This window comes from Malaclemys terrapin, chromosome 4 (genome assembly GCF_027887155.1).
Source record: "Malaclemys terrapin pileata isolate rMalTer1 chromosome 4, rMalTer1.hap1, whole genome shotgun sequence".
Classification (NCBI taxonomy): domain Eukaryota; kingdom Metazoa; phylum Chordata; order Testudines; family Emydidae; genus Malaclemys; species Malaclemys terrapin.
Window position 1 is genome coordinate 884,267 of NC_071508.1, and position 24,140 is coordinate 908,406.

The following is a 24,140-nucleotide window of genomic DNA, read 5'->3' on the forward strand; positions in this document are numbered from 1 at the left end:
GGAGCAGCGGCGCCTTCCTGAGTTTGCAACCAGCCTGGCACGACAGCTCCCCCGTGGGGCCGGCTCCCGCTGCCCCCTGCCCCACGGCCAGCTGGCTCTGTGGGGCCCAGCACGCGGCTCTGAGCTCAGAGTCCCTGGGGGCAGGAAATGGTCTGGGGGCAGGAAACGGGTTGGGGGAGTGACCAGCGGACAAGCTGTGGGCTCTGATGCGGAGACAGGCGCAGGGCAGGAAATGGCAGCGAGAGCCGGGGGGAGGCAGAACTACCCGGCCCCCACTCCCACACAGCTCCATGTAGCCAGCCCCACACCCCTGTCTACCCAGCCCCCCTGCCCTCAGCCAGCCAGTGCCCCGCCCCGCCATCCCCATCTAGCCACCCAGCCCCCGGCCCCACACAGCTCCATGTAGCCACCCCCACACACCCTGTCTATGCAGCCCCCCACCTGCCCCACACCCCCGTCTACCCAGCCCCCCGCCTGCCCCAACATCCCCGTCTACCCAGCCCCCACCACACAGCTCCATGTAGCCTGCTCCCACACCCCCATCTACCCAGCTCCTCCTGCCCCCAGCCAGCCAGCCAGCCCCCCGCCCCCACATCCCCATCTAGCCCCCCAGCCCCCCACCCACACAGCACCATCTACCCAGCTCCCCACCCCCACAGGCACCCAGCTCCCCACCCCACACAGCTCCATGTAACCACCCCCACACACCCCGTCTATGCAGCCCCCCGCCTGCCCCCACGCCTGTCTACCCAGCCCCCCGCTTGCCTCCACACCCCCATCTACCCAGCCCCCACCACACAGCTCCATGTAGCCTGCTCCCAAATCCCCATCTACCCAGCTCCTGCCTGCCCCCAGCCAGCCAGCCAGCCCGCCCCCACAGCACCATCTAGCCCCCCAGCCCCCCAGCCACACAGCACCATCTACCCAGCTCCCCACCCCCCCAGGCACCCAGCTCCCCACCCCAGCACCCCTGTCTACCCAGCCCCCCCAATCCCCCCCTCCATCTAGCCAACCCCCCTTCCCCCATATGCAGCCAGGCCCCTGCCCCCCATCCAGCCCCCTTCTCGCGGGCTCTGGTTTCTCTGGCCCCTTTAAGGGCGCCTGGCTGCAGCTGGCCCCGGGCCAAGGCTGCGTTTAGAGACAGGAATCGCTGAGCCAGCGGAGGGGGGGGGGCATACACAGGGACAGACAGACGGACGCAGGGAGGGCCGGACACAAGGACAGACAGGGGGACGGGCAGGGCCCAGCAGGGACAGACGGACACAGGTGGGCCTGACGCCCCCGGCCAGCTGCAGGCTCCATGGAGGGGACGTAAGTGCCCCCCTCCCCCACCCCAGGCTGTCCCCAGCCCCGGCCATGGAGCTGAAGGGGGGGGGAGAGTTGGGGGGCAGGAATAGGGGGGTGGTTGGTACTTGGGGGCCGGACCCCTGACCCCCCCCCCCACACACACACACACCTTTACCCAGGCAGCAGGGCACAGAGTGGCAGGGGGGGAGGGGGAGCAGTGGGGGGGTTGGTACTTGGGGGGGGCTGGACCCCTGACCCCACACACACTGTTACCCAGGCAGCAGGGCACAGAGTGGCAGGGGGGAGGGGGAGCAGTGGGGGGGTTGGTACTTGGGGGGGCTGGACCCCTGACCCCACACAAACTGTTACCCAGGCAGCAGGGCACAGAGTGGCAGGGGGGAGGGGGAGCAGTGGGGGGGTTGGTACTTGGGGGGACTGGACCCCTGACCCCACACACACTGTTACCCAGGCAGCAGGGCCCTGAGCGGTGGGGGGAGGGGGTCTGGTATTTGGGGGACCAGATCCCTGACCCCGTCTCCCCCCAGGGTCCCCCCTCGGGCGGCGTACCGGGCGGCCATGGTGCTGAGCGGGGCGGGCGACGCGCTGGGCTACCGGAACCAGCGCTGGGAGTACTGCCCCTCGGGCCCCCAGATCCACGCCGAGCTGGCCCAGCTGGGGGGATTGGGGGGCATCCAGGCCGCGCCCCCCGACTGGCCCGTCAGCGATGACACCGTCCTGCACCTGGCGACCGCGGAGGCCCTGGCCACCGGTGAGAGGGGCACAGATCTGGGGAGAGGAAAAGGGGGCACAGATCCGGGGGGGTGGGCATGAGGGGCACAGATCCAGGGGGGCAGAGAAAAGGGGGCTGTGACGGTGCTGCCCGTGGGAGCCAGCTGAGGTCACTCAATCAGGGTGAACTGCAAACAGAACGGGGCACCAAACCCCAAATGCTGGTGGATCTTCCAATACTTAGATTTACCAACCAGCCTCTGTATTACCTCACTGGTTACTCAGAGTCCAACCAACGCAGTTCCCTTAAAGTGCCCAGGGTCCGGCCTCCGTCCAGACACACACGTCAGATATGATGATGATTCCTGACAATCTGATCTCTTCATATAAAAGAAAAGGTTCTTCCAACCCCAAAGGATCAGCCACACACCCAGGTCCAATTATAACTCAGATCTTACCCCAAATCCACGCTATAGCCAATTCTTATTAACTAAGCTAAAATGTATTAAAAAAGAAAAGGGAGAGAGTGTTGGTTAACAGATCAATATACAGACAGACTGGAATTCAATTCTTGAGGTTCAGACACAGCAGAGATGAGCTTGTCGTTGCCAAAAGTCCTTTTAGAAATAGTCCAGAGGTTATAGTCCAATGTCCATATTCAGGGTGGCTCCAGTCAGCGACTGGGGATCTCAATCCTTAGGGCTTAAGGTTTCCCCCTCTTGAAACCCAAAGCAGATCTGAGATGAAGCAGGATCGTGTCCCAGGGTCTTATACATTTCCAGCAGCCTTTCGGCCTGAGAAAACAATAGGCTTAATTCTCCTTCTCCCAAACATCCTGGCAATTAGCACAGGGTCATTTATCCATTAAACAGTTCAGATCTAGGTCACCACAACCTTCAAAGAGACATAGAGACAATAATACTATTTCACTCAAGTATCCTACCCAGTCGCTACAGCTGGGCCCTGGGTCAGGTCAGTCTGGGAGGTAATTAACTCTCTGGCCCTGTCACCTTCCAATGAGATATTATATCACACTCAATGTCACAGGGGCACAGATATGGGGGAAGGGAATGGGGGGCACAGACACGGAGGGGAAATCAGGGATCAGGTTGGGCCGGTTAGCTGGACCCAGAGAAGTTGGGGTGTTGGGGGAGGAAGGGGACTGGCTGGGGGGCCCCAGACTGACCCCTCTCTCTGCCCCCCAGGACTGGAGGGGGAGGCGTTGCTGCAGGAGCTGGCGCGAGGCTACGTGGCAGCGATGGGCGACATGGAAGGCAGGAAACCCGGCCCCACCAGCATCCTGGGTATGGTAGGGACACCCCCTCATGCCTGGCACCCCCTGGGCACTGGGGCCCCCCCATGCCCACCAACACCTAGCCCACAGCTGCCTCCTGGGGCCCCCTCCACTGTCCCTCCCAGCTGCCCCACGCGCCCCCCGGAGCCTAGCAGCCCCCACGCCTGAGACATGTGGGGGGGCACGTGGGAGGGTTGTCGGCTATGCATACCTGGGCTGGGTGTGGGGGGCTGGGGACAGGAGGGGGGTGCAATTTTGGGGACCCTGCAGGGCGCCCGTGTGACCCCCACTCTCTCTCCCCCCAGGGACGTCCCAGCTGCGCCCGGGCGAGCCGGCCGGGTACCGGATCCCCTTCAACCCCAGTGCCACCGGCTGCGGGGCCGCCATGCGCTCCATGGCCATCGGGCTCAGGTGGGGGGCGGGGCCCCAGGGGCCATGGGGCACCCCGGGGAAGGGGGTGGAGGTGGGGGGTCTCAGGAGGAGACTGGGGACAGAGCATCCAGGAAGATGGGGGCTCTGGGTCTTGGGGGTCTGGCGGGTGCATCCCAGGGGGTGCTGGGGGGTTCTGGTGTCAGGGGACACCTGGCTGGGGGGCATGATCCTGCACTGCCCCTGCCTCCCCCAGGTACCCGCGTCCCACAGAGCTGCCGACCCTGATCCGGATCAGCGTGGAGAGCGGGCGCATGACGCACCATCACCCCACAGGTAGGGGGCACAGGGGCTGGAGGGGAAAACGGTCCCACACTCCCACCCCGGCATCCCCCTCCCCCTTGCAGGGGACTGGGGGGCCGTGTGGGGGGCCATCCTCCCAATCTCCCATTGGGGGTTTCTGGGAGGGCTGTGGGAGGTCCCAGCCCCCAACGCTGTGCCCGTTGCAGGGAACTGGGGAGGCCCGGTCTGAGCGGTGGCTCTGCCCCCAGGCCGGGGGGGAAGGGTACCGGCGTCTCTGTGCGGGGCCCCTGATGGACGCTTCCCCGCTGCAGGGTACCTGGGGGCGCTGGCCTCGGCCCTGTTCACGGCCTATGCGGTGCGGGGACTCTCCCTGGCGCAGTGGGGGGCCGGCCTGCTGCAGACGCTGCCCCTGGCCCAAACCTACGTGCGGGACGCGGGCATCGACACCCAGCCCAACCTGGATGCCTGGGGGTACTTCCCCCAGAAATGGACCTGGTGAGTGTGGGGGGTAATGGGGGGACAGAGCCCCGGGCGAGGCTGGGGGTGCCAGGCGCAGGGCAGGGGATGGGAAAGGGGGCGCACAACCCCTGGGGGGCAGAGCCAGGGTGTCAGGCGCAGGGCAGGGGATTGGAAAGGGGGCGCACAACCCCTGGGGGGGCAGAGCTGGGGTGCCAGACACAGGGCGGGGAAAGGGGGGTGAGGCCGGGAGCAGTCAGCGGTCTGGTCTCATCCCTGCCCGCAGGTATCTGGCTGAGCGGGGCCTGGCCGAAGGACATGGCCCCCCCCGGTTCCCCTCCCCCTACGGCCCGGCGGAGCGGGACGGGGTCTACCAGACCTTCAGCCTGGAGGGCTGGGCGGGGCGCAGCGGGCACGACGCCCCCATGATCGCCTACGACGCGCTGCTGGGCGCTGGTGACCGCTGGGACGAGCTCTGCAGCCGGGCCATGTTCCACGGGGGTGAGTCTGGCCGCCCCAGAGCCAGCCGCATCCCCGGCCCCACCGTGCCCTAGGGCCAGCCGCACCCCTTATGCTGCACCCCAGAGCCAACCGCATCCCCAGCCCCACCGTGCCCTAGGGCCAGCCGCACCCCTTATGCTGCATCCCAGAGCCAGCCGCATCCCTGGCCCCACCACGCTCCAGGGCCAGCCGCACCCCCAGTCCCGCTGCTCCCCAGAGCCAGCCGCACCCCAGGGCCAGCCGCCTCCCAACTCTGAGCCCTGTATAACCAGCCCCCTCCGCCCGCCACATCCTGGCCCCGATGCTGGTATACACAGCTCCTAGAGCCCTGCCCCAGAGCCAGCCGCATCCGAACTCCAATATACACAGCCCCCAGCTCCCTGCCCCAGAGCCAGATGCATCCTTGCCCTGATGCTGGTATACACAGTGCCCGGTGTCTCACCCCAGAGCCAGCTGCATCTCGGCCCCCATATACACAGCCACCGGCACCCTGCCCCAGAGCCAGCCGCATTCTGGTCCCGATGCCAGTATACACAGTCCCCGGTGTCTCACCCCAGAGCCAGCCGCATCCCGGTGCCAGTACACACAGCTCATGACCCCAGAGACTACCTCACCCCGGTTGATCCCGGCCAGACTCTCCCAGCTGGGGCAGGGCCCAGGGCGACCCCCAAACTCATCCTCCTGCCTGGCCAACCTCCCTGCCCCCTCCAGGACTGCACCCCTGCTGGGCTCCAGCTTCCACAGGCCCTGCTCAGCCCCCCAACCTCCACAGCTGCAGTGGGGCAGGTTAATTGGCCTGGTCTGACCCACACTGACCTATTCAGGGCTCGTGTGGGGCAAACACCCCATTGCAGGATCCCCATGTGCCCAGCCCCCGCCCCAGAGGGGTCCCCGGGTGCCCCACCCCAGAGGGGCCGCGTCTCACCTGTGCCGATCTCCCCGCAGGAGACAGCGACTCGACGGGCGTCATTGCGGGGTGCTGCTGGGGGCTGGCGCACGGGCTGGCCGGGGTCCCCGAGGGGAATCACCGACACTTGGAGTACCGGCACCGCATGGAGGCAGCCGCCGACCGGATCCATGCCCTGGCCTGGGGGGGAGAGCGCCCCGTGAGCGGGGGGACCCCGCTCTGCCCGGACACCTGGGTTCCTTCTTATCCCCACCACCCTGGCCTCCCACCCTGCACTCAACAGCCAACCCCACCGCAGGCCAGGGCTGGATTTGGGGGGTCCCCCATTCCCCAGATACATGGGGGAGGGGCACCAAATTCCCATCCCCCCCAGTGCACGCTCCTGGCACCCCATGAGCGGGGGGACCCCACTCGCTAGCACCTCCTACTGCTGCACCCAGGACACCAGGTCTCCCGGGTCAGTGTCGCTGCTCCTGGCACCATCCTGCTCAATAAACCCGTCTCCTGCTGTCCCATGCCAGCGGGGGTCATTTCAGGGGGGCCCGGGGCCCGTGCCAAGGAGCAGGCATCCCCTGGGGGATGGGCGAGGCCAGGGTGCAGGGGAGGAGTGGCCAGAACCCAGGCGTCCTGCTCCCTGCAGCGCAGCACCCCCAGCACCCCACTGATCCCAGCACTGACTGCCAGGGAAGGGTCCCCCACAGCCCCCAACGCCGGCTGCCTGCTGTGCTGTCCTCTCCTAGCCCTGCTCTGCAATCCCCCAGGGCCACCTTCCCGCAGGCCTTGTGCCCCAGCTGGGGGGGGGGAGAGATCAGCCCCCCGGGAACCCAGGCCCCCCTCTGCTCTAAGGGCTGTGCCCCCAAACCTGTTACTGGCTCCCCAGAGGGGCCTGCAGCCCCCAACTTTCTGCTCAGCCCCACCCGGCTGGGCCCCATCAGCCATTAAACCAGCTCCTGTCAGCGCCCACCCGCTCTTCCCCCAGCTGCTCCCAGCTCTGGTCATTGGCCTCCGCCAGCCAGCCGAGGTCACTCAATCCGGGTGCACTGCAAACAGAACGGGGCACCAATGTTGTACTTAAAGTACTGCACAGGATCTTTTCAGGGGGAATAAGACAAAACGCCACATTTATTAGTAATACATGTATTCATTAACACTGTATTATATGCATATAATATATTACACTTACACTCACACACACACACACACACACTCCGTCTTGTTGTTACCAATTAGTTGCTCCCCTTAACTTCACTGGCCAGGTGAGTTAGATGGGGGAGGGGGTGGAGCCGGGCTTCTGCCGATCCGGATCGATGCTCCCATGTTGACAAGACGAGACCCGGGGTCCTCTGCAAGACACCTCACTTTTATAGCAGCTTCCCTCTCATGCAAATCTAGACCAGATTCAAACTCTGTGTCTGTGTCCATTGGTTCTTTGTGCTGCTTTCTTTTGAGTGTTGTCCCAATGCTGCAAAGAGGGTGTTTCCAAAAGAAGGTGCTGGCTTCTAACCCCCGAGGCCGTCGGTATGTCTGCTTGTCTTTAATGAGCCCACTTGACACGTTTTATTGTCCTTGGGTCTGGCTCCCAGCCCCTCTCCAACAGTTGAGGCTGTCTGGAGGTGCTGCCTTCCATGCCTTGCTCATCCACACCTCATTCATTCAACAGGGCAATTGATTGGGGGGGGGGGGGAGCTCTTGTTCTACTGCTAGCAAAAAGAAATTTTTCTTCTCTCTTATTCTATCCTTAGGGGCTATAATATTATACCAAGGGCAATGCAAAGTTTCTAAATGAGGCTTTGATACAAAGTCCCATGAAAACAGAGGTTACACGTGGGTAGACCCACCACAAGGTTATATGAAGAGGCACAATGTAAAGTTATATGAAAATTATCAGAGATTGATCTACATTGTCCCCCTTTTGACCTCTCAAGAACAATTCTTGAGTGGTCACCATATAAATCTTTTGTATTTGTTGCAAACAAACCAAACAATTATAACCAGGTGAATATAACTAAAACCATTACAATTGACTAAACACCAGATATAACATAAACACAAATGCAAACAATTATAATTATAATAATTGGAAATACAACAAGACCATTACCATTACAATAATTGGGTACATTGACAAACAAAATGAGGCCAAGTTTGATGCTGCAATAGCCATCAAACAAAAAAAGTCACTGAGGTCAGGACCTCCTTAAGCACACACAACAAATAAGATTTTGTAGGAGTATCACAGTTGTTATGCAAGGTTAAGCTGATTTGGACTTAAACTAACATTCAGTTGCTAAAATGTTGTAGAATTCCCTATTTTTAACCTGTTCATGCTCTCTGTATGTGTGTATATATATCTCCTCAATATTTATTCCACTCTGTATGCATCCGAAGAAGTGGGCTGTAGTCCACGAAAGCTTATGCTCTAATAAATATGTTAGTCTCTAAGGTGCCACAAGTACTCCTGTTCTTTTTGAGGATACAGACTAACACGGCTGCTACCCTGAAACCTATTTTTAACAGTTGTTCTCAGAGGTTTCTGGGGACCTGAAAGATGGGGCCATACAATTATGGGCCAAGGTCTTACAGGTTATGGGGGCCCAAGAACTACCCTTCAGGGCTTGGGGAAATAGAACCAGAGTGCATAGAGGAAAGTGTGGAATTAATAATAATACAAGCAAATGTAACTAACAATACAAATGTATTAATAACAAAAATTAACAACAAAATGACTATTAGAGAACCTAACAAAAAATAAACCTGATGCACTGGGGACCAAAGTTTTTTGGACACAAGTGGTGATTGATAAATTGGATGGAGATGGGGGAAGTAGAGAGAGGAAAAGACATTTCCCCTGTCTAGTGTAGTATCCCCTCTCTCTCTGGACCCAATGCTAGCACAGGACACCACTAGAGACAGACACAGAACATGCAACACAGAACACTGAACACAGACTTTGTCATGACACTATAACCATGGTATTTTATAACTCTTCAGCTGGTACCAGCTCTCCTGATCTTCTGGTTCAGAGCCTGAAAGATAGAAGCTTGGAAACAAATTAGCACAGTGCTTTTACCCTGGCAGAACCTGCTTGGTCTCTGCCACAGTGTGTTTGGTACTTGGGGCTGCACAAATGCTAATTAAGTGGTGCATTTCTTGTGAGTGTAAATCCTCCCTTTCTCTCAGTAAAAGGGCGTTAACACTCCATCTAGAAAAAAAATCTGTTTTAAAATCTCCAGCCATTTTGCCATGGCCTGGAGATCTGAGGCAGAAGCAGGCACTGTTGTTAACTGTTTCAATGGCATTTTGGCCCAGGGAGGAGGAATTTACCCAAATATTTCAAATATCCCCCGTCCCAATCTCCAGAGGGGTTCCAAAGGTCTGCCCCCTTCTGGGGTCTTAAATGTTTCTTCTTCTGATGTTACTGCTGCTGTAAGATTTGAGAGTGCTGTTTTAACTCTCTGTACCCAACCTGTTTTCCAGTTTCTCTATCTGTTGCTTGCCTGGGCCCGATCCTGCTTTTTCCAATAAACAGTTCCTTTCCATGGGCACAAGCCTTGTTCCACTACCAATTTAGCAAGGAGGGTGGGCTTTCCAACTAGCCCCCACCCTTCCTGGTCCCATTCCTTAAACATTTTCTGCAAAATTGTGAAATTACCACAATATTACTTACAAAAAACAAAACAAAATAAAAAAACAAACAAACATAAACCACACTACACTGCCCAAATTCCTATATCCTTCAGAGTTTGTATCCTACAGATACAAGATCTGTATCTTATGTTTTTAACCCACTTTGGGCCAGAGGGAGAGACGCTAAGCCTCCCTCTGTATTACTCGGTCTGCTACCACCGAGGGTTCATACACCAATTATACAAATCCTTCCCCGGATCAGAGTGAGAAACACTAAGTTCTCCTCTTTAGCTCAGTCTTGCTACGGCTGAGGGTGTATGTACCTCTATAACACAATTTAAACCTAAACTCCTATATCCTTCAGAGTTTGGTTAATTAACTGAAAGTTTACGCTCTTTTTCCTATAGTGCCAGGCTTGCTAAAGCTGGCGGTGTGCACACCAGTTTTATAATAACTGTGGATTCTATGCTTGCTCCCCCTTTCGCATTCTCCACCAAAATGTTGTACTTAAAGTACTGCACAGGATCTTTTCAGGGGGAATAAGACAAAACGCCACATTTATTAGCAATACATGTATTCATTAACACTGTATCATATGCATATAATATATTACACTTACACTCACACACACACACAAACACACTCCGTCTTGTTGTTACCAATTAGTTGCTCCCCTTAACTTCACTGGCCAGGTGAGTTAGATGGGGGAGGGGGTGGAGCCGGGCTTCTGCCGATCCGGATCGATGCTCCCATGTTGATAAGACGAGACCCGGGGTCCTCTGCAAGACACCTCACTTTTATAGCAGCTTTCCTCTTATGAAAAAAGAAGAACAGGAGTACTTGTGGCACCTTAGAGACTAACAAATTTATTAGAGCATAAGCTTTCTATATGCATCCGAAGAAGTGGGCTGTAGTCCACGAAAGCTTATGCTCTAAATTTGTTAGTCTCTAAGGTGCCACAAGTACTCCTGTTCTTCTTTTTGCGGATACAGACTAACACGGCTGCTACTCTGAAACCTTTCCTCTTATGCAAATCTATACCAGATTCAAACTCTGTGTCTGTGTCCATTGGTCCTTTGTGCTGCTTTCTTTTGAGTGTTGTCCCAATGCTGCAAAGAGGGTGTTTCCAAAAGAAGGTGCTTGCTTCTAACCCCCGAGGCCATCGGTATGTCTGCTTCTCTTTAATGAGCCCACTTGACACGTTTTATTGTCCTTGGGTCTGGCTCCCAGCCCCTCTCCAACAGTTGAGGCTGTCTGGAGGTGCTGCCTTCCATGCCTTGCTCATCCACACCTCATTCATTCAACAGGGCAATTGATTGAGGGGGGGGGGGGAAAGCTCTTGTTCTACTGCTAGCAAAAAGAAATTTTTCTTCTATCTTATTCTATCCTTAGGGGCTATAATATTATACCAAGGGCAATGCAAAGTTTCTAAATGAGGCTTTGATACAAAGTCCCATGAAAACAGAAAAAAGAAGAACAGGAGTACTTGTGGCACCTTAGAGACTATGAAAACAGAGGTCACACGTGGGTAGACCCACCACAAGGTTATATGAAGAGGCACAATGTAAAGTCATATGAAAATTATCAGAGATTTATCTACACCAAACCCCAAACGCTGGTGGATCTTCCAATACTTAGATTTACCAACCAGCCTCTGTATTACCTCACTGGTTATTCAGAGTCCAACCAACGCAGATCCCTTAAAGTGCCCAGCGTCCGGCCTCCGTCCAGACACACACGTCAGATATGATGAGGATTCCTGACAATCTGATCTCTTCATATAAAAGACAAGGTTCTTCCAACCCCAAAGGATCAGCCACACATCCGGGTTCAATTATAACTTAGATCTTACCCAAAATACACACTAATAGCCAATTCTTATTAACTAAGCTAAAATGTATTAAAAAAGAAAAGGGAGAGAGTGCTGGTTAACAGATCAATATACAGACAGACCGAATTCAATTCTTGAGGGTCAGACACAGCAGAGATGAGCTTGTCGTTGCCAAAAGTCCTTTTAGAAATAGTCCAGAGGTTATAGTCCAATGTCCATATTCAGGGTGGCTCCAGTCAGTGACTGGGGATCTCAATCCTTATGGCTTAAGGTTTCCCCCTCTTGAAACCCAAAGCAGATCTGAGATGAAGCAGGATCGTGTCCCAGGGTCTTATACATTTCCAGCAGCCTTTCGGCCTGAGAAAACAATAGGCTTAATTCTCCTTCTCCCAAACATCCTGGCAATTAGCACAGGGTCATTTATCCATTAAACAGTTCAGATCCAGGTTACCACAACCTTCAAAGAGACATAGAGACAATAATACTATTTCCCTCAAGTATCAACATAAATGTTAATATTCCTGTTTTGACCTTTGAATCAAAGCTCTAGCAATAGACCAGACTTGTTTGCTGACCCCACAAGCCCTGAGCACCCAGCTCCCGTCTACCTCTAACAACCCCGGCTGCATTTCCCAGCTCTGCTCATGAACAGATCTTCCGAACCAGTCGCTACAGTTGGGCCCTGGGTCAGGTCAGTCTGGGAGGTAATTAACTCTCTGGCCCTGTCACCTTCCAATGAGATATTATATCACACTCATAACGTCACACTCCCCCAAAATCCCCAACCTCAATTGCCCCCCTGCTCTGAGCCCCCCGGTTGGGCAGTCAGCTGGACAGGACATCTGAGTTCCTGGTCTTGTCCTCCTGCCCCATTGTCCACATGCAGCCTGGGGGAAGCCACCTGCCATGCAGATGGGCAGGAAACCCATTGGCTGAGGAGTGGGCTCTCCCTTGGGGCCCTCCCACCAGGGTGATGTGCAGAGACAGCCTGGGCACCGCCCCAAAGGACAAACTGGGGCCACGGGGCTAAGTCTGTCCCATTCGCGCCCCCCACCCTGTGTGATAACCAGAGCAAGACGCCTGCTGAGAGGCTCAGTGAGAATCCAGAACGATACCACACAAGAACCCAAATCAAGGAGAGAAGAAGCAGGCTGCTCCCTGCGGCAGGGAGAGACAAAGCAGGCTGCTCCCCGCGGCAAAGGGCTTCACTCACCCCCTGGCTCTAGGCTGGCTACCCCACTGACTCTCCACACTGACAAACTGCCCCCAAAAGGCCCCATCTCCACTGCACCCTGCAGCCAGCTCAGCTCTGTGGAGGGAGAACGGGGGGGAAGCTGGACTAACTTACAGCATTAAAGGCTGCGCTGGGTGAGCTGCATTCACACTAGCAGCACTTCGCTGTATTGGGGGGCCGGGGGGATCAGGCTGTGGGAGCCTTGCGGGGAGGAGTTTTCTTAAGGTGGAATTGCCAAAGCAGGGTCTCACCGGGTAGAATAGTGGGGGGGGTAAGGGAGGCCCCATATCTCAGGGGGCTCTGGGCAAGCAGAGGGGGATTCTGCCCCCACCCTCTGACTGAAGCCCCCAGTGGAGGGGGAGCTGAGCTGGGTTTTCTGGGGTCTCTTGCAACTCCCACCATAACAGAGAGGGGCCATCCCATATCACCCAGCAGAGAGGGGCCCCTGCCCTAGAGGAAGGGCTTAGCCCCTGCCCCATGGGGGGAATCTCCTGTAACGGACACTGGTGATATCCCATAAGAGACCCCAGCCCCACCCCATGCCCCACGATGGGATTGAACCCCAGAACGGGGTCCTACACCCCACAATTCCCCCCTGCAAAGCTTGCCATCCCACAATACCCCCAGCCCCATATGCTCAGTGCCCCCAGAGATGGGTGTTAGCCCTCTCCCCACAACCGGGTTCTGGGAACCAAGGTTCCTGCGTCCCAAAATTTCCACCTTAAAAGCTTTGGAGGGGACACCCCATGAGACCCCCTGCCCCAGCTCTGCAGGGGGGCTGAGCTGCAGGGAGCGCCCCGTGGGGGTCACAAAGGGGATGTGAACTCAGGACTCTAATCAGAGATATGGCACTGAGCCCTCTGCATCTGAACCCAGGCATCCTGGCTCCCAGCCCCCCTGCTATAACCACCAGCCCCCAGTCCTCTCCCAGAGCCAGGGAGAGAACCCAGGAGTCCAGGGTCCCAGCCCCCCTGCTCTAACCCCCCAGCTCCCCCTCCCTTCCCAGAGCCGGGAGTGAACCCAGGCGTCTGGGCTCCCAGCTCCTGTGCCAGCCAGCAGATGTTGGCCAGGCGGGTTTATCCAGCAGCTGCCCTGGTCAGGATGGCGACAGGCCATGGGGGTGAGGATAATCCCCTGACGTGGGAGTGACTATAAACCCCCCCACCCAGCCTGGCACGGCCGCCTCCTCCTCCAGCCACGGCTCTGGCTCCGGGGCAGCAGCCGGCACCATGCAGAACGCCCTGGGGCCCGCCTGCATCTTCCTGCGCAAGGGCATCGCTGAGAAGCATGGGGTGAGACGCCTGGTTCTGCAAGGGAAGTGGGGGGCTGGGAGCTCGGACGCCTGGGTTCTCTCCCGGCTCTGGGAGAGGAGTGGGGGCTGGTGGGTTAGAGCAGGGGGGGCTGGGAGCCCAGACGCCTGGGTTCTCCCCGGCTCTGGGAGGGGAGTGGGGGCTGGTGGGTTAGAGCAGGGGGGGCTGGGAGCCAGGACTCCTGGGTTCTCCCCGGCTCTGGGAGGGGAGCGGGGGCTGGTGGTTAGAGCAGGGGGGGCTGGGAGCCAGGACTCCTGGGTTCTCTCCCGGCTCTGGGAGGGGAGGGGGCTGGTGGGTTAGAGCAGGGGGGGCTGGGAGCCAGGACTCCTGGGTTCTCCCCGGCTCTGGGAGGGGAGGGGAGGGGGCTGGTGGGTTAGAGCAGGGGGGGCTGGGAGCCAGGACTCCTGGATTCTCTCCCTGGCTCTGGGAGGGGAGGGGGCCTGGTGGGTTAGAGCCGGGGCGGGGCTGGAAGTCCGGACACCTGGGTTCTCTCCCCAGCAGGACCGCACTGGGTCCCTGAGTGTGTCTCTTTATTGCAGCACCGGGAGCTGGGAGCCGATGAAATTGAAGGTAAGAAGCCCACAGGAGGGGAGTGGGATCTAGTGGTTAAAGCAGGGAAGGAGTGGTGGGGCTGGGAGCCCGGACGCCTGGGTTCTCGTTGCAGCCCAAAGGAGAGCGGGGTCTAGTAGGTTGGTGCAGGAGCCCCCGGTACTAGCCCCACCCCCAGGAGGGCTGTGGGGGAACACAGGTGCTGCAGGTCCCAGCACTCCTGGGTGCGGTGGGGAGGGGGCCCAGCAGTCCTGGGTTCCCCCCGGGGGGGAGCTCAGCCTGGACGGCGGGGGGGCCCAGCCCGGTGGGGGGGCTCAGCCCAGCGGGGGGGGGCCCAGTCCAGCGGGGGGGGGGCTCAGCACGACTGCAGGGGGCCCAGCCTGGTGGGGGGGCTCAGCCCCGCAGGGGGGGGCCCAGCCCAGCAGGGCTCAGCACGACTGCAGGGGGCCCAGCCCGGTGGGGGGGGCTCAGCCCGGCGGGGGGGCCCAGCACGACTGCAGGGGGCCCAGCCCGGTGGGGGGGCTCAGCCCGGCGGGGGGGGGCTCAGCCCGGCGGGGGGGGGCCCAGCACGACTGCAGGGGTCCCAGCCCGGCGGGGGGGGCTCAGCCCGGCGGTTCCCGGCAGAGCTGCGCGAGGCCTTCGCGGAGTTCGACAAGGACAAGGACGGGCTGATCGGCTGCAAGGACCTGGGCAACCTGATGCGCACCATGGGCTACATGCCCACCGAGATGGAGCTCATCGAGCTCTCGCAGCAGATCAACATGAACCGTGAGCCGGGGTGACCGGGGGGGGCTCCTGGCAGGGCGGTGCCCGGGAAGGGGTGGGGCTCCTGGCAGAGGGGTGCCCAGAAGGGGCGGGGCTCCTAGCAGAGGGGTGCCCGGGAGGGGACGGGGCTCCTAGCAGGGGGGTCCCCGGGAGGGGGCGGGGCTCCTGGCAGGGGACCCCGGCTGACCCCCACCTCCCATTGCAGTGGGGGGCCGGGTGGATTTCGAAGACTTCGTGGAGCTGATGACACCCAAGCTGCTGGCCGAGACGGCCGGGATGATTGGGCTGCAGGAGATGAGGGACGCCTTCAAGGAGGTGAGGGAGAGAGAACCCAGGCGTCCGGGCTCCCAGCCCCACCCCCCGGTCCTAACCCCCCTCCCTTCCCCTCCCCTCCCAGAGCCAGGAGAGAACCCAGGAGTCCAGGCTCCCAGCCCCTGGCTCTAACCCCCCTTCCAGGGCTGGGAGAGAACCCAAGTGTCTGGGCTCTCAGCCCCCTCCCCTCTCAGAGCCAGGGAGCGAACCCAGGAGTCCTGACGGCTGCCCCCTCCCCGTTCCCCCGCAGTTTGACACCAACGGGGACGGGGAGATCACGCTGGACGAGCTGCAGCTGGCCATGCAGCGCCTCATGGGCGAGCGGCTCACCCCCCGCGAGATCAGCGACGTGGTCAAGGAGGCCGACATCAACGGGGACGGGACCGTCGACTTCGAGGGTGCGTGGGGCGCCCTGGGGGATAAACGCGCTGCTCGGCCAGAGCCCACACGGGTCACGCCCCACGGCCCTGGCAAGGGATTGTGGGTAACGCGCCGCTCGGCCAGAGCTCACATGGGTCACGCCCCACGGTCCTGGCAAGGGATTGTGGACCGGTGTTGGTGGACCATGGCCTGCCAGCTCTAAAAGGGGATTGTGGGTAAGGCACACTGGTGTGAGTGGCGCAGGGCTTCCTGGGGGCTGGGATCCCCTGGTGGGGCGGCTCCGTGGGGCTGGGATCAGTACTAATGGGGGTCTTTCCCCTGCAGAGTTTGTGAAGATGATGTCACGCTGAGGGGCCTGAGCCCTGCCGAGATCAGAGACTGACCTTGGGGGGGGGGGGTCGAGCCCGACTGGCTGTCAAGACACCACTATGAGTTACCCCCAAATCGCTGCATCCTGCCCCCCACCTCCCTGCCAACTACCCCCAGAGTCCCCAATGCCTTCCCCAGCCTCCTCTTCCCCAGCCTCCTCACCCCCAGCCCCCTCCCACAGCCTTCCCCCACACCATGTCCCCCCAGACCTCCACCCCCCCCAGCACTCACTCACCTCCCCCTCCACTCCCCACGGCCCTTCCTTTCCTGTCCCCCCCCCCGCCCCATGGCTCTCTGGATCCCACCGTCCCCCCAGCTCTCCTCCCCGGACCCCTCCACCGCAGACACGCAGCCCTTGTGTGCAATAAAAGCCATGTGCTGAACCCAGGCGTCCGAGGGAGGCTTTCTTGGCCAGGGGATCACGGTTACAACGCGGCAGCAGGGGCTGGGGAGAGGCCGAGCCGAGTGCAGGGCGAAAGGCTTAAAGACGATAATCACAGCCCGCGGGGACAACATATGGATGGGAATAACCGGCTTAGCATGGGTGGCTGGGGGGGCAGGGCAGGGCACGGCTGGGCTGGCAGGGGCTGCGGGTCGGGAGTGAGGGGCACCGGCAGAGCTGGGGGGAGCCCAGGACTGGGCTAGCAGGGGCTGTGGGTCAGGAGTGAGGGGCACCGGCAGGGCTGGGGCTGGGGCAGGGCTGGGCTAACAGGGGCTGTGGGTCAGGAGTGAGGGGCACCGCCAGGGCTGGGGCTGGGGCAGGGCTGGGCTAGCAGGGGGCTGTGGGTCAGGAGTGAGGGGCACCAGCAGAGCTGGGGGGGAGTCCAGGGCTGGGCTAGCAGGAGTTGCGGGTCGGGAGTGAGGGGCACCGGCAGGGCTGGGGCTGGGGCAGGGCTGGGCTAGCAGGAGTTGCGGGTCGGGAGTGAGGGGCACCGGCAGAGCTGGGGGGGAGTCCAGGGCTGGGCTAGCAGGGGCTGCGGGTCGGGAGTGAGGGGCACCGGCAGAGCTGGGGGGGAGTCCAGGGCTGGGCTAGCAGGAGTTGCGGGTCGGGAGTGAGGGGCACCGGCATGGGGGTCCTGGCAGCCCGTCCCCCTGTCCTCCCCAGGCACAGCTGTCTGTCATTAGGGGCTGAGATTAAATTGCGGCTTCAGCTCCAATCCTGGGAGTTTTTAATCCGGAAATATCGTTAAATGAAACGAGCAGCCGAGCCGGATAATCCCCCCGGTGCCCTGGGATTGCTCCAGCACCTGGGTGTCTTGGGGCTGAGGGGCTGAGATTGGGTGGTGGTGGGGTCCGTGGGTCTGTGGCACTGCAGGGAGATGGACGTACCCGCAGCCCCCCGCCAGCCCAGCCCTGCGGTGCCCCTCACTCCCGACCCGCAGCCCCTGCCAGCCCTGGGCCCCTCCCCAGCTCTCTACCACTCCCTCTCCCTTCAGTTCCTGCTCCCTGGCTCTACACCCCAGCGCTCGGCTGTGTACAGACACATCCTGCTCTCATGGGAGGGGCTGAGACCCTGCGCCCTACACAACGGGACCCCCAATCTCGCTCACCACGGGTCTGCGCCACGCCCGGCCCGACAGGCCCCGATCTCGCTCACCGTGGGTCTGCGCCGCGCCCGGCCCGACGGGCCCCGATCTCACTCACCACGGGTCTGCGCCACGCCCGGCCCGATGGGCCCCGATCTCGCTCACCGCGGGTCTGCGCCACGGCCGGCCCGATGGGCCCCGATCTCGCTCCCCATGGGTCTGCGCCACGCCTGGCCCGATGGGCCCCGGTCTCGCTCCACCCCCGCTGCTGTGAGCAGTGGGACCCACTGCCCTGCGGCGGAGTTAAGGCCCATGGGCTGAGGGGTCAGTTCACACCAGGGTCCCGGCCGGGCTGCTGGCTCACATACAGGCCCCGATCCCTGGAGCTCTCACACTCGCTGGGCCTGTTCCCCGACGCAGACCGCGGAGGCTGGGACCCTGCCAGAGCAGGTGGCACGTAGGGGAGTGGGGGCCCCCATACACCGTGTGTGCCCCACTGAGAGTCCTGGGGAGAAGTGGGGGGAAGGGCTGGGAAGGAACCCCAGTGCAGGGGGAAGGGGAGTCATAGTCTGTGACTCAGGACTCCAGGGTTCTCTCATACATCTGAGAGGGATGTGGGGTTTAGTGGTTTAGAGCAGGGTGGCTGGAAGCCAGGACTCCTGGGTTCTCTCCTGGCTCTGGGAGGGGAGTGCGGGCTGGTGGGGTAGAGCCAGGACTCCTGGGTTCTCTCCTGGCTCTGGGAGGGGAGTGTGGGCTGGTGGGGTAGAGCCAGGACTCCTGGGTCCCAAGCTGCTCTCTGTGATGTTGTCAGAGGGTGGGCTCCACCCATTCATTAGCGCTGATTGCAGCAGGGTGTGGCCAGGCAGTGCCAGGGGAGGGGATATATCAGACCCCTGTGGAGGCCCAGAAGGGAGCTAGTGAGCAGGGGGAGGGGGTTTCCCTGGGGCAGGGCTTTGGGGTGCAGTGTGTCTTGCACAGCTGGGTGCCTGGGGCCACCCAGGGGTAAGCTCGCTGACCTGCCCCCATAGCCATGGGTGAGTCCCCCGTGCGGGTGGAGGTGCTGACCCAGGTAAAGGGAAGGGGGCTCTGGGGTGTCATGGTGGGGGTGGAGGGCTTTGGGGGTGACCTGTGTTGGGGAAGGTGGGGGAGTGGTGATCCCTGAGGGAAGAGTGTCTGGAGAAGGAGGGACCCTGGGCTGGGGGACCCCTGGGGATGCACAGCTGTGTTAGGGGCAGGCAGGCTCTGGACTGTGGGGGGATGACCTAGGTGCTGGTGCCCCTCTAACCCCTCTCTCCCCCCAGCTGCAGCACCACGGCATCCCCTCAGAGCAGATCACCTACCCTCGCGTCACCCTCTCCGCGCCCTGGCGGCTCTGTGTCCGGCATGGCCCCCCTGAGGACCCTGCTGGGGCCCGAGTCACTCTGCTTGATCTGCGTGAGCCCCACGGCCCAGCCACCCACAGTTGGCCCCTGCACCAGGCCCAGGGTGCGCTGGCCCACCCCAGCCAGCCCCTGCTGGCCCTACGAGGTATGGGGGTCTCACGGGTACGAGGAGGGGGGCAGCAGGGGCCAGACCCCCAGGCCAGGGAACAGGGTAGGGGGTGTTCTAGGCTGACTGGTAATAGCATCAATTCCCCATAGAGGCCCCAGCCTGACCCTCAGCCCCATGGCCTCACTGCACCCCAATGGGGGTCCTCACCTCACCTCCCCCATGGCTCAGTTGGCCCGTCTCCGCCCGCAGCGGGCCGTGGCGCTGTGGGGCTGGGCCCCGGAGCCCCGGCCTGTCTCTGCCCGCAGCGGGCCGTGGCGCTGTGGGGCCGGGGCCTGGGGCGCTGACTCGTCTCTGCCCGCAGCGGGCCGTGGCGCTGTGGGGCCGGGGCCTGGGGCGCTGAGCTGTCTCTGCCCGCAGCGGGCTGTGTGGCACAGGTGTTCGACGTGGCGCAGCGCTGCCTACGCTGGCAGTGGACCTTTGCCCACCCCCTGGAGTTCTGGGCCTGGCTGGAGCCCAACACGCTGGCGCTGGTGACGGAGGAGGAGGTGTTCCACTGGGCCCTCAGCCGTGAGCATGCCACAGGCCACCCCCGTCGGGGAGCTGACAGGCGCCCTGGGAGGAGGGTGGGCTGGTCAATGGGGGGCTAGCCTGGGGGTCCTGTGGAGCGGGACTGGTTGGCATGGGGGGGGTCTGGCAGGGGGTTCTGTGGGGAGCAGGGCTGATCAGCGGGGGGGTTGGGCAGGGGATGCCATGGGGAGGGGGGCTGGTTGGCAGGGGGCAGGCAGGAGGTGTCGGGGGGGAGGGGGGTGGCCGGTTGGTGTGGGGTGGAGTCAGGCAGGGGGTGCTGTGGGGAGGGGGGCTGGTTGACGTGGGGGGATCGGGCAGGGAGTGCTGTGGGAGGTGGCCGGTCAGCGTGGGGCAGGGGGTGCCGTGAGGGGCGGTCGCTAAGCTCCTAACTCTAGTCTGTACCCCCGGCCAGCAGGACCAAAGCCGCGGCGTCAGTTCTGGCGCCATGAGCAGCTGTGGCACACGGAGGTGGTGGGATACCAGCAGGATGCCAGTGGGCTCTGGCTGGCGCTGTCCACGCTGGGCCTGGACCAGGTAAGGACCACCCCCCCTGCCAGCTGCCCCCAGAATCCCAGCGGCCTCTCTGCCCAGCTGACCCTGTGTCTCTCCCCAGAAGGGCCAGGTGGTGGGGCTGACCCAGCTGCACTGGAGGGGGGGGCGGCTCTCCCAGGTCATTGAGGCCCAGGCAGTGGCGCTGCCCCGGCACAGCTTCTCCAGGAACCCCCACCCCTCCTCCGCCTTGCTGGCCGCCGTCCGGCACGGGGCAGAGCGCTACGGGCAGGTGTGTGACTGGGGGGGGCTGGCTCCCGGAGGGTTGTGGGTAGTGCCTGGGGTGGGCGGGAGGGGAAAGGCAGGGCAGGTGGGGGCTGGCTCCCGGAGGGTTGTGGGTAGTGCCTGGGGTGGGCGGGAGGGGAAAGGCAGGGCAGGTGGGGGCTGGCTCCCGGAGGGTTGTGGGTAGTGCCTGGGGTGGGCGGGAGGGGAAAGGCAGGGCAGGTGGGGGCTGGCTCCCGGAGGGCTGTGGGTAGTGCCTGGGGTGGGCGGGAGGGGAAAGGCAGGGCAGGTGGGGGCTGGCTCCTGGAGGGTTGTGGGTAGTGCCTGCGGTGGGCGGGAGAGGAAAGGCAGGGCAGGTGTGGGCTGGCTCCCGGAGGGTTGTGGGTAGTGCTTGGGGTGGGCAGGAGTGGAGGGGGGCGACTCCTGGTGGGTTGTGGGTAGTGCTTGGAGTGGGCAGGAGTGGAGGTGGCAGAGCGCAGTGCCAGGGCGGGGGGCAGGCAGGTGGCAGATGGGGGCTGGGGAAGGGTTGTACCAGTCTGACCACCGCCCCCTCTCTCTCAGTTCCACGTGGTGGAGCTGGGCCCGCACCAGCCAGGCAACGCTGCCCTGCTCAGTGCCCGCGCCAGCCTAGCCTTCAAGGGTGCCAGGCCCGGGGACTTCCCCAGCGCCGTGCAGGTGAGTCAGGAGCAGGGTGTGTGGTGGGTCCCTGGGGGAGATGAGGGGGGTTGCTGGGGGTGCCTGCCAGCAGCGTGGGGCTATCTGGGCGTGCGTGACCCAGCCCCTCTCCTCCCCTCCCCACAGTTCGCCCCACAGCTGGGCCTGGCCCTGGTGCTCACCAAGCACGCCCTGCTCTTCCTGGCCGACGTGGAGACCGCCCAGCCCCTGCACCGCGTCCAGCTGGCCTGGGACATCGTCTTCACCACGGTGCCCGACCCCCCCCGCCACGGCCTGGTGGGGGTGTGCCGCAGCGGCAAGGTGAGCCGGGGGGCAGCCTGCCGAGGGGGAGGGATGCCCTGCTGGGAGGCTGGGCTAGGGGCACGGGTGGGGAGGGGAGAGCCCTGGGCAGCTCCAGCCCTGCACCCCTGACAGCCCCTCTCTCCTTCCCCGCCCCCTCTGCAGGTGCTGTCCGTCTCGCTGGGCCCGGATCCCCTCCTGCAGCTGCTGTCGCGCCGCCCTGCCAGCCTCTATCTCACCCAGCGCCTGCTGCAGCTGGTGGGGCAGGCACCGTGCCCCGGGGCCAGCCCAGACCCCAAGCCGGGGGGCTGGGGAGCAGACAGGGCTGGGGGGCTCTGTCACTAGGGTAACTTGTACCGGGGGGGAGGTGTCTGGCGCTGAGAGGTGAAAGCAGGGACTGGCCTGAGTCTCCTGCAGCCCCAGGGGCTGGGAAGGGGAGGAGTCGGCCTGAGGTTCCCATCAGTGGGGGGGGGGGGGGTAGGAGACCCTCTCTGCAGCTCTCCTGCCACTGACTGGGGGGGGGGCACCCCAGCTGCAATGTCCTGCGTCCTCGGTTTTACAATAAACGGAAGAAGCTGGAGCCCTGGACTGGGGCTGGCATCTGGCATTCAGCTGTGTGGGTTTCTGCCTGGGAGCCCTGGGGGGGGGGGGTTGTCTGCCTGGGAGCCGGGAGCAGGGGGCTCTGGTTAGATGCTGGGGGGAGTGGGGGGGGGGGGGAATGTGTCTCTGGCTTGGAGTCAGGAGCAGGGGGCTCTGGATAGATGCCGGGGGGCGGGGGGGGAATGTGTCTCTGGCTCGGAGTCAGGAGCAGGGGGCTCTGGTTAGATGTCGGGGAGGGTGGGGGGTGTTGCTCTCTCACTGCGCACAGCCCCCAGCTCTGGCCAGGCCATTTATTTGTCATCAAGGGGGGAGCAGATCTCGGCCCGTTCACAGCGGTTGGGGTGGGGGTCTTAAAGGGAGGCCCAAGCCCCCCTCCCTCCCACACCCTAGCTGTCCTGGTGCAGGGGCACGGTGCCACTCTCGGCTGCTGCGTGGGACCGAGCTGTCCTCTTCTGTCGTGCTGCCCTAGAGGGGGGAGCTGGGGTTAGTGGAGGGTGGCAGGGATGGGGGAAGGCCCCGGGTGCTGGGTGAGGGGGGCAGTGTCCCTACCTGCTCTGCTCCCTGCCCGCCGGCCACCTGGTCCCGGCGTCTCCCGTGCCCTTCAGCTCGTCTATGATCTCCTGCAGCAGGTCCAGCCTGGGGAGTGGGGGCAGGTTAGCAGGGAGGTGCGGATGGCCCAGCCCCCCCACATGGTGCACCCCATGGCTGCTGCAGGGAGCGATAGCCGGATCTGTCAAGCCACCAGCCTCCCTCCTCCCATTACACCTGCTCTCCAGCCCCAGCCCCCCTCGCCTCACCGCTCCCCCCACTCCCAGGCCTGCTGTGGTAACGGGGACATGAGCCAGGGTCAAGCATGTGCAGCCCAAGGGGGTGCTGCTCCCCATAACACATGCTCGAGGGTGGTTCTCAGCCCTGCTCCCTCCCTCCCCAACGTGGGGGACTGCAGCAGAGGCTGCTGGGTAAAATGCTGAGGGGAGCGCTGGCCTCTGCTTCCCACCCCACTGCAGGGCTGCCCGGCCACTCACGACTGCAGGGTGCCAAAGGGGCTGTCCAGGGTCAGCTCACGGGCCAGGTCGGAGCGTCCCAGGCCCTGCAGACAGACCGGGGGGGAAGAGTCGGTGATGGTGGCAGATCTAGGGGGACAGCCCGGGGGAGGGTGGGGAGGGGTCTCCTCTCTCCGTTACCTGCTGCTCCTCCTGCATTCGTACCCAGGTGGAGAAATCGATGAGGGTCTGCAGGGGACGACCCCCAGGCCCTGTGCTGGCCCTGCTATGCTTGCCTGGGGAGGAGGGAGTGAGTGAGTGTGGGACACTGCCCTGGCCAGGGTGGGAGGAGGGGCCCCAGGTCAGGGGGTGCTGGCCAGGCCCTGGCAGGGGGAGGGATAACAGCCTGGCGGCAGTCACACCCCAGGAGTGGGGGGGGCCAGCATTGCTGAGCAGGCCCTGTGCTGCTCCTTGGTGCTGTCAGCCAGGCACCCAGGGGATCCCAAAGTTGGCACCCAGAGCAGCACGCCCGGGGCTCCGCAAGGGGGGCTGCCTACTACCCCCCCATCCACAGAGCTCGGTGGAGCCCAGTGTGAAGGGGCTGGGGGGGAACCCACCTGCTCTGTTCTAGTGGAGGGAGGCTGGGAGGTATGACTCACCTGCTGGGGCCATGGTTGGCTGGCCGGACCCTTGCAGGGCCCCCAGGCTGCAGCATGCCCGGGTGGCCCCTGTTTGGCCAGCCCCACGCCTGCCGCAGCGTGGCTGGGCCGGGAGCGCCCCCTGGAGGCTGACGAAGTCCTGCAGGGCCTGGATGCCAGAGGCAAAGCGGCGCTCCAGGGTTTCCAGCGAGGCTTGGGCCTGATCCAGCAGGCAGGCTGAGGCTTGGAGGCTGCTCACGCAGGGCAGGGCTGGGGGCCGGGCCGGCTCCTACGGGTGACACAGCCGGGGTTAGATGCTGGGGATAGGGGGGTAAAGTCGGCCGTCCCGACACTCAATTAATAGATTTTACCCACCCCTTAACGTT

The 24,140-nt window shown here is 62.3% G+C and overlaps 3 protein-coding genes and 1 long non-coding RNA gene across 6 annotated transcripts; 3 read left to right on the top strand and 1 right to left on the bottom strand.

The window, feature by feature from the left end:
* Positions 1-1,183: 1,183 nt before the first annotated feature.
* Positions 1,184-8,292, top strand: LOC128836432 (ADP-ribosylhydrolase ARH1-like). The gene is made up of 8 exons (XM_054026711.1): positions 1,184-1,311; positions 1,833-2,056; positions 3,222-3,320; positions 3,616-3,721; positions 3,936-4,015; positions 4,294-4,477; positions 4,725-4,939; positions 5,885-8,292. The coding sequence occupies exons 1-8, from the start codon at positions 1,301-1,303 to the stop codon at positions 6,262-6,264; spliced, it is 1,299 nt and encodes a 432-aa protein (XP_053882686.1). The 5' UTR covers positions 1,184-1,300; the 3' UTR covers positions 6,265-8,292.
* On the bottom strand, positions 7,519-12,699 carry LOC128836435 (uncharacterized). Of its 2 annotated transcripts, XR_008444778.1 has the most exons (3): positions 10,491-12,699; positions 8,351-10,279; positions 7,519-8,153 (listed from the first exon to the last, which is right to left on the bottom strand). It is a non-coding gene; the product is annotated as an uncharacterized LOC128836435 (long non-coding RNA). The 2 variants fall into 2 exon arrangements; XR_008444777.1 differs by having other exon boundaries at positions 8,351-12,699.
* An 860-nt stretch (positions 12,700-13,559) lies between these two features.
* Positions 13,560-16,405, top strand: LOC128836434 (calcium-binding protein 5). Of its 2 annotated transcripts, XM_054026717.1 has the most exons (6): positions 13,560-13,830; positions 14,388-14,418; positions 15,022-15,165; positions 15,368-15,477; positions 15,725-15,872; positions 16,180-16,405. In XM_054026717.1, exons 1-6 carry the CDS (start codon positions 13,768-13,770, stop codon positions 16,203-16,205), a joined length of 522 nt encoding a protein of 173 aa, XP_053882692.1. In that variant the 5' UTR covers positions 13,560-13,767; the 3' UTR covers positions 16,206-16,405. The 2 variants fall into 2 exon arrangements, with proteins under 2 accessions (XP_053882692.1, XP_053882690.1); XM_054026715.1 differs by lacking the exon at positions 16,180-16,405 and having other exon boundaries at positions 15,725-16,059.
* A 2,375-nt stretch (positions 16,406-18,780) lies between these two features.
* Positions 18,781-21,878, top strand: LOC128835504 (clathrin heavy chain 2-like). Its single transcript, XM_054025031.1, has 8 exons — positions 18,781-18,819; positions 18,986-19,277; positions 19,659-19,808; positions 20,224-20,342; positions 20,422-20,589; positions 21,141-21,254; positions 21,381-21,554; positions 21,699-21,878. Exons 1-8 carry the CDS (start codon positions 18,781-18,783, stop codon positions 21,876-21,878), a joined length of 1,236 nt encoding a protein of 411 aa, XP_053881006.1.
* Positions 21,879-24,140: the final 2,262 nt, after the last annotated feature.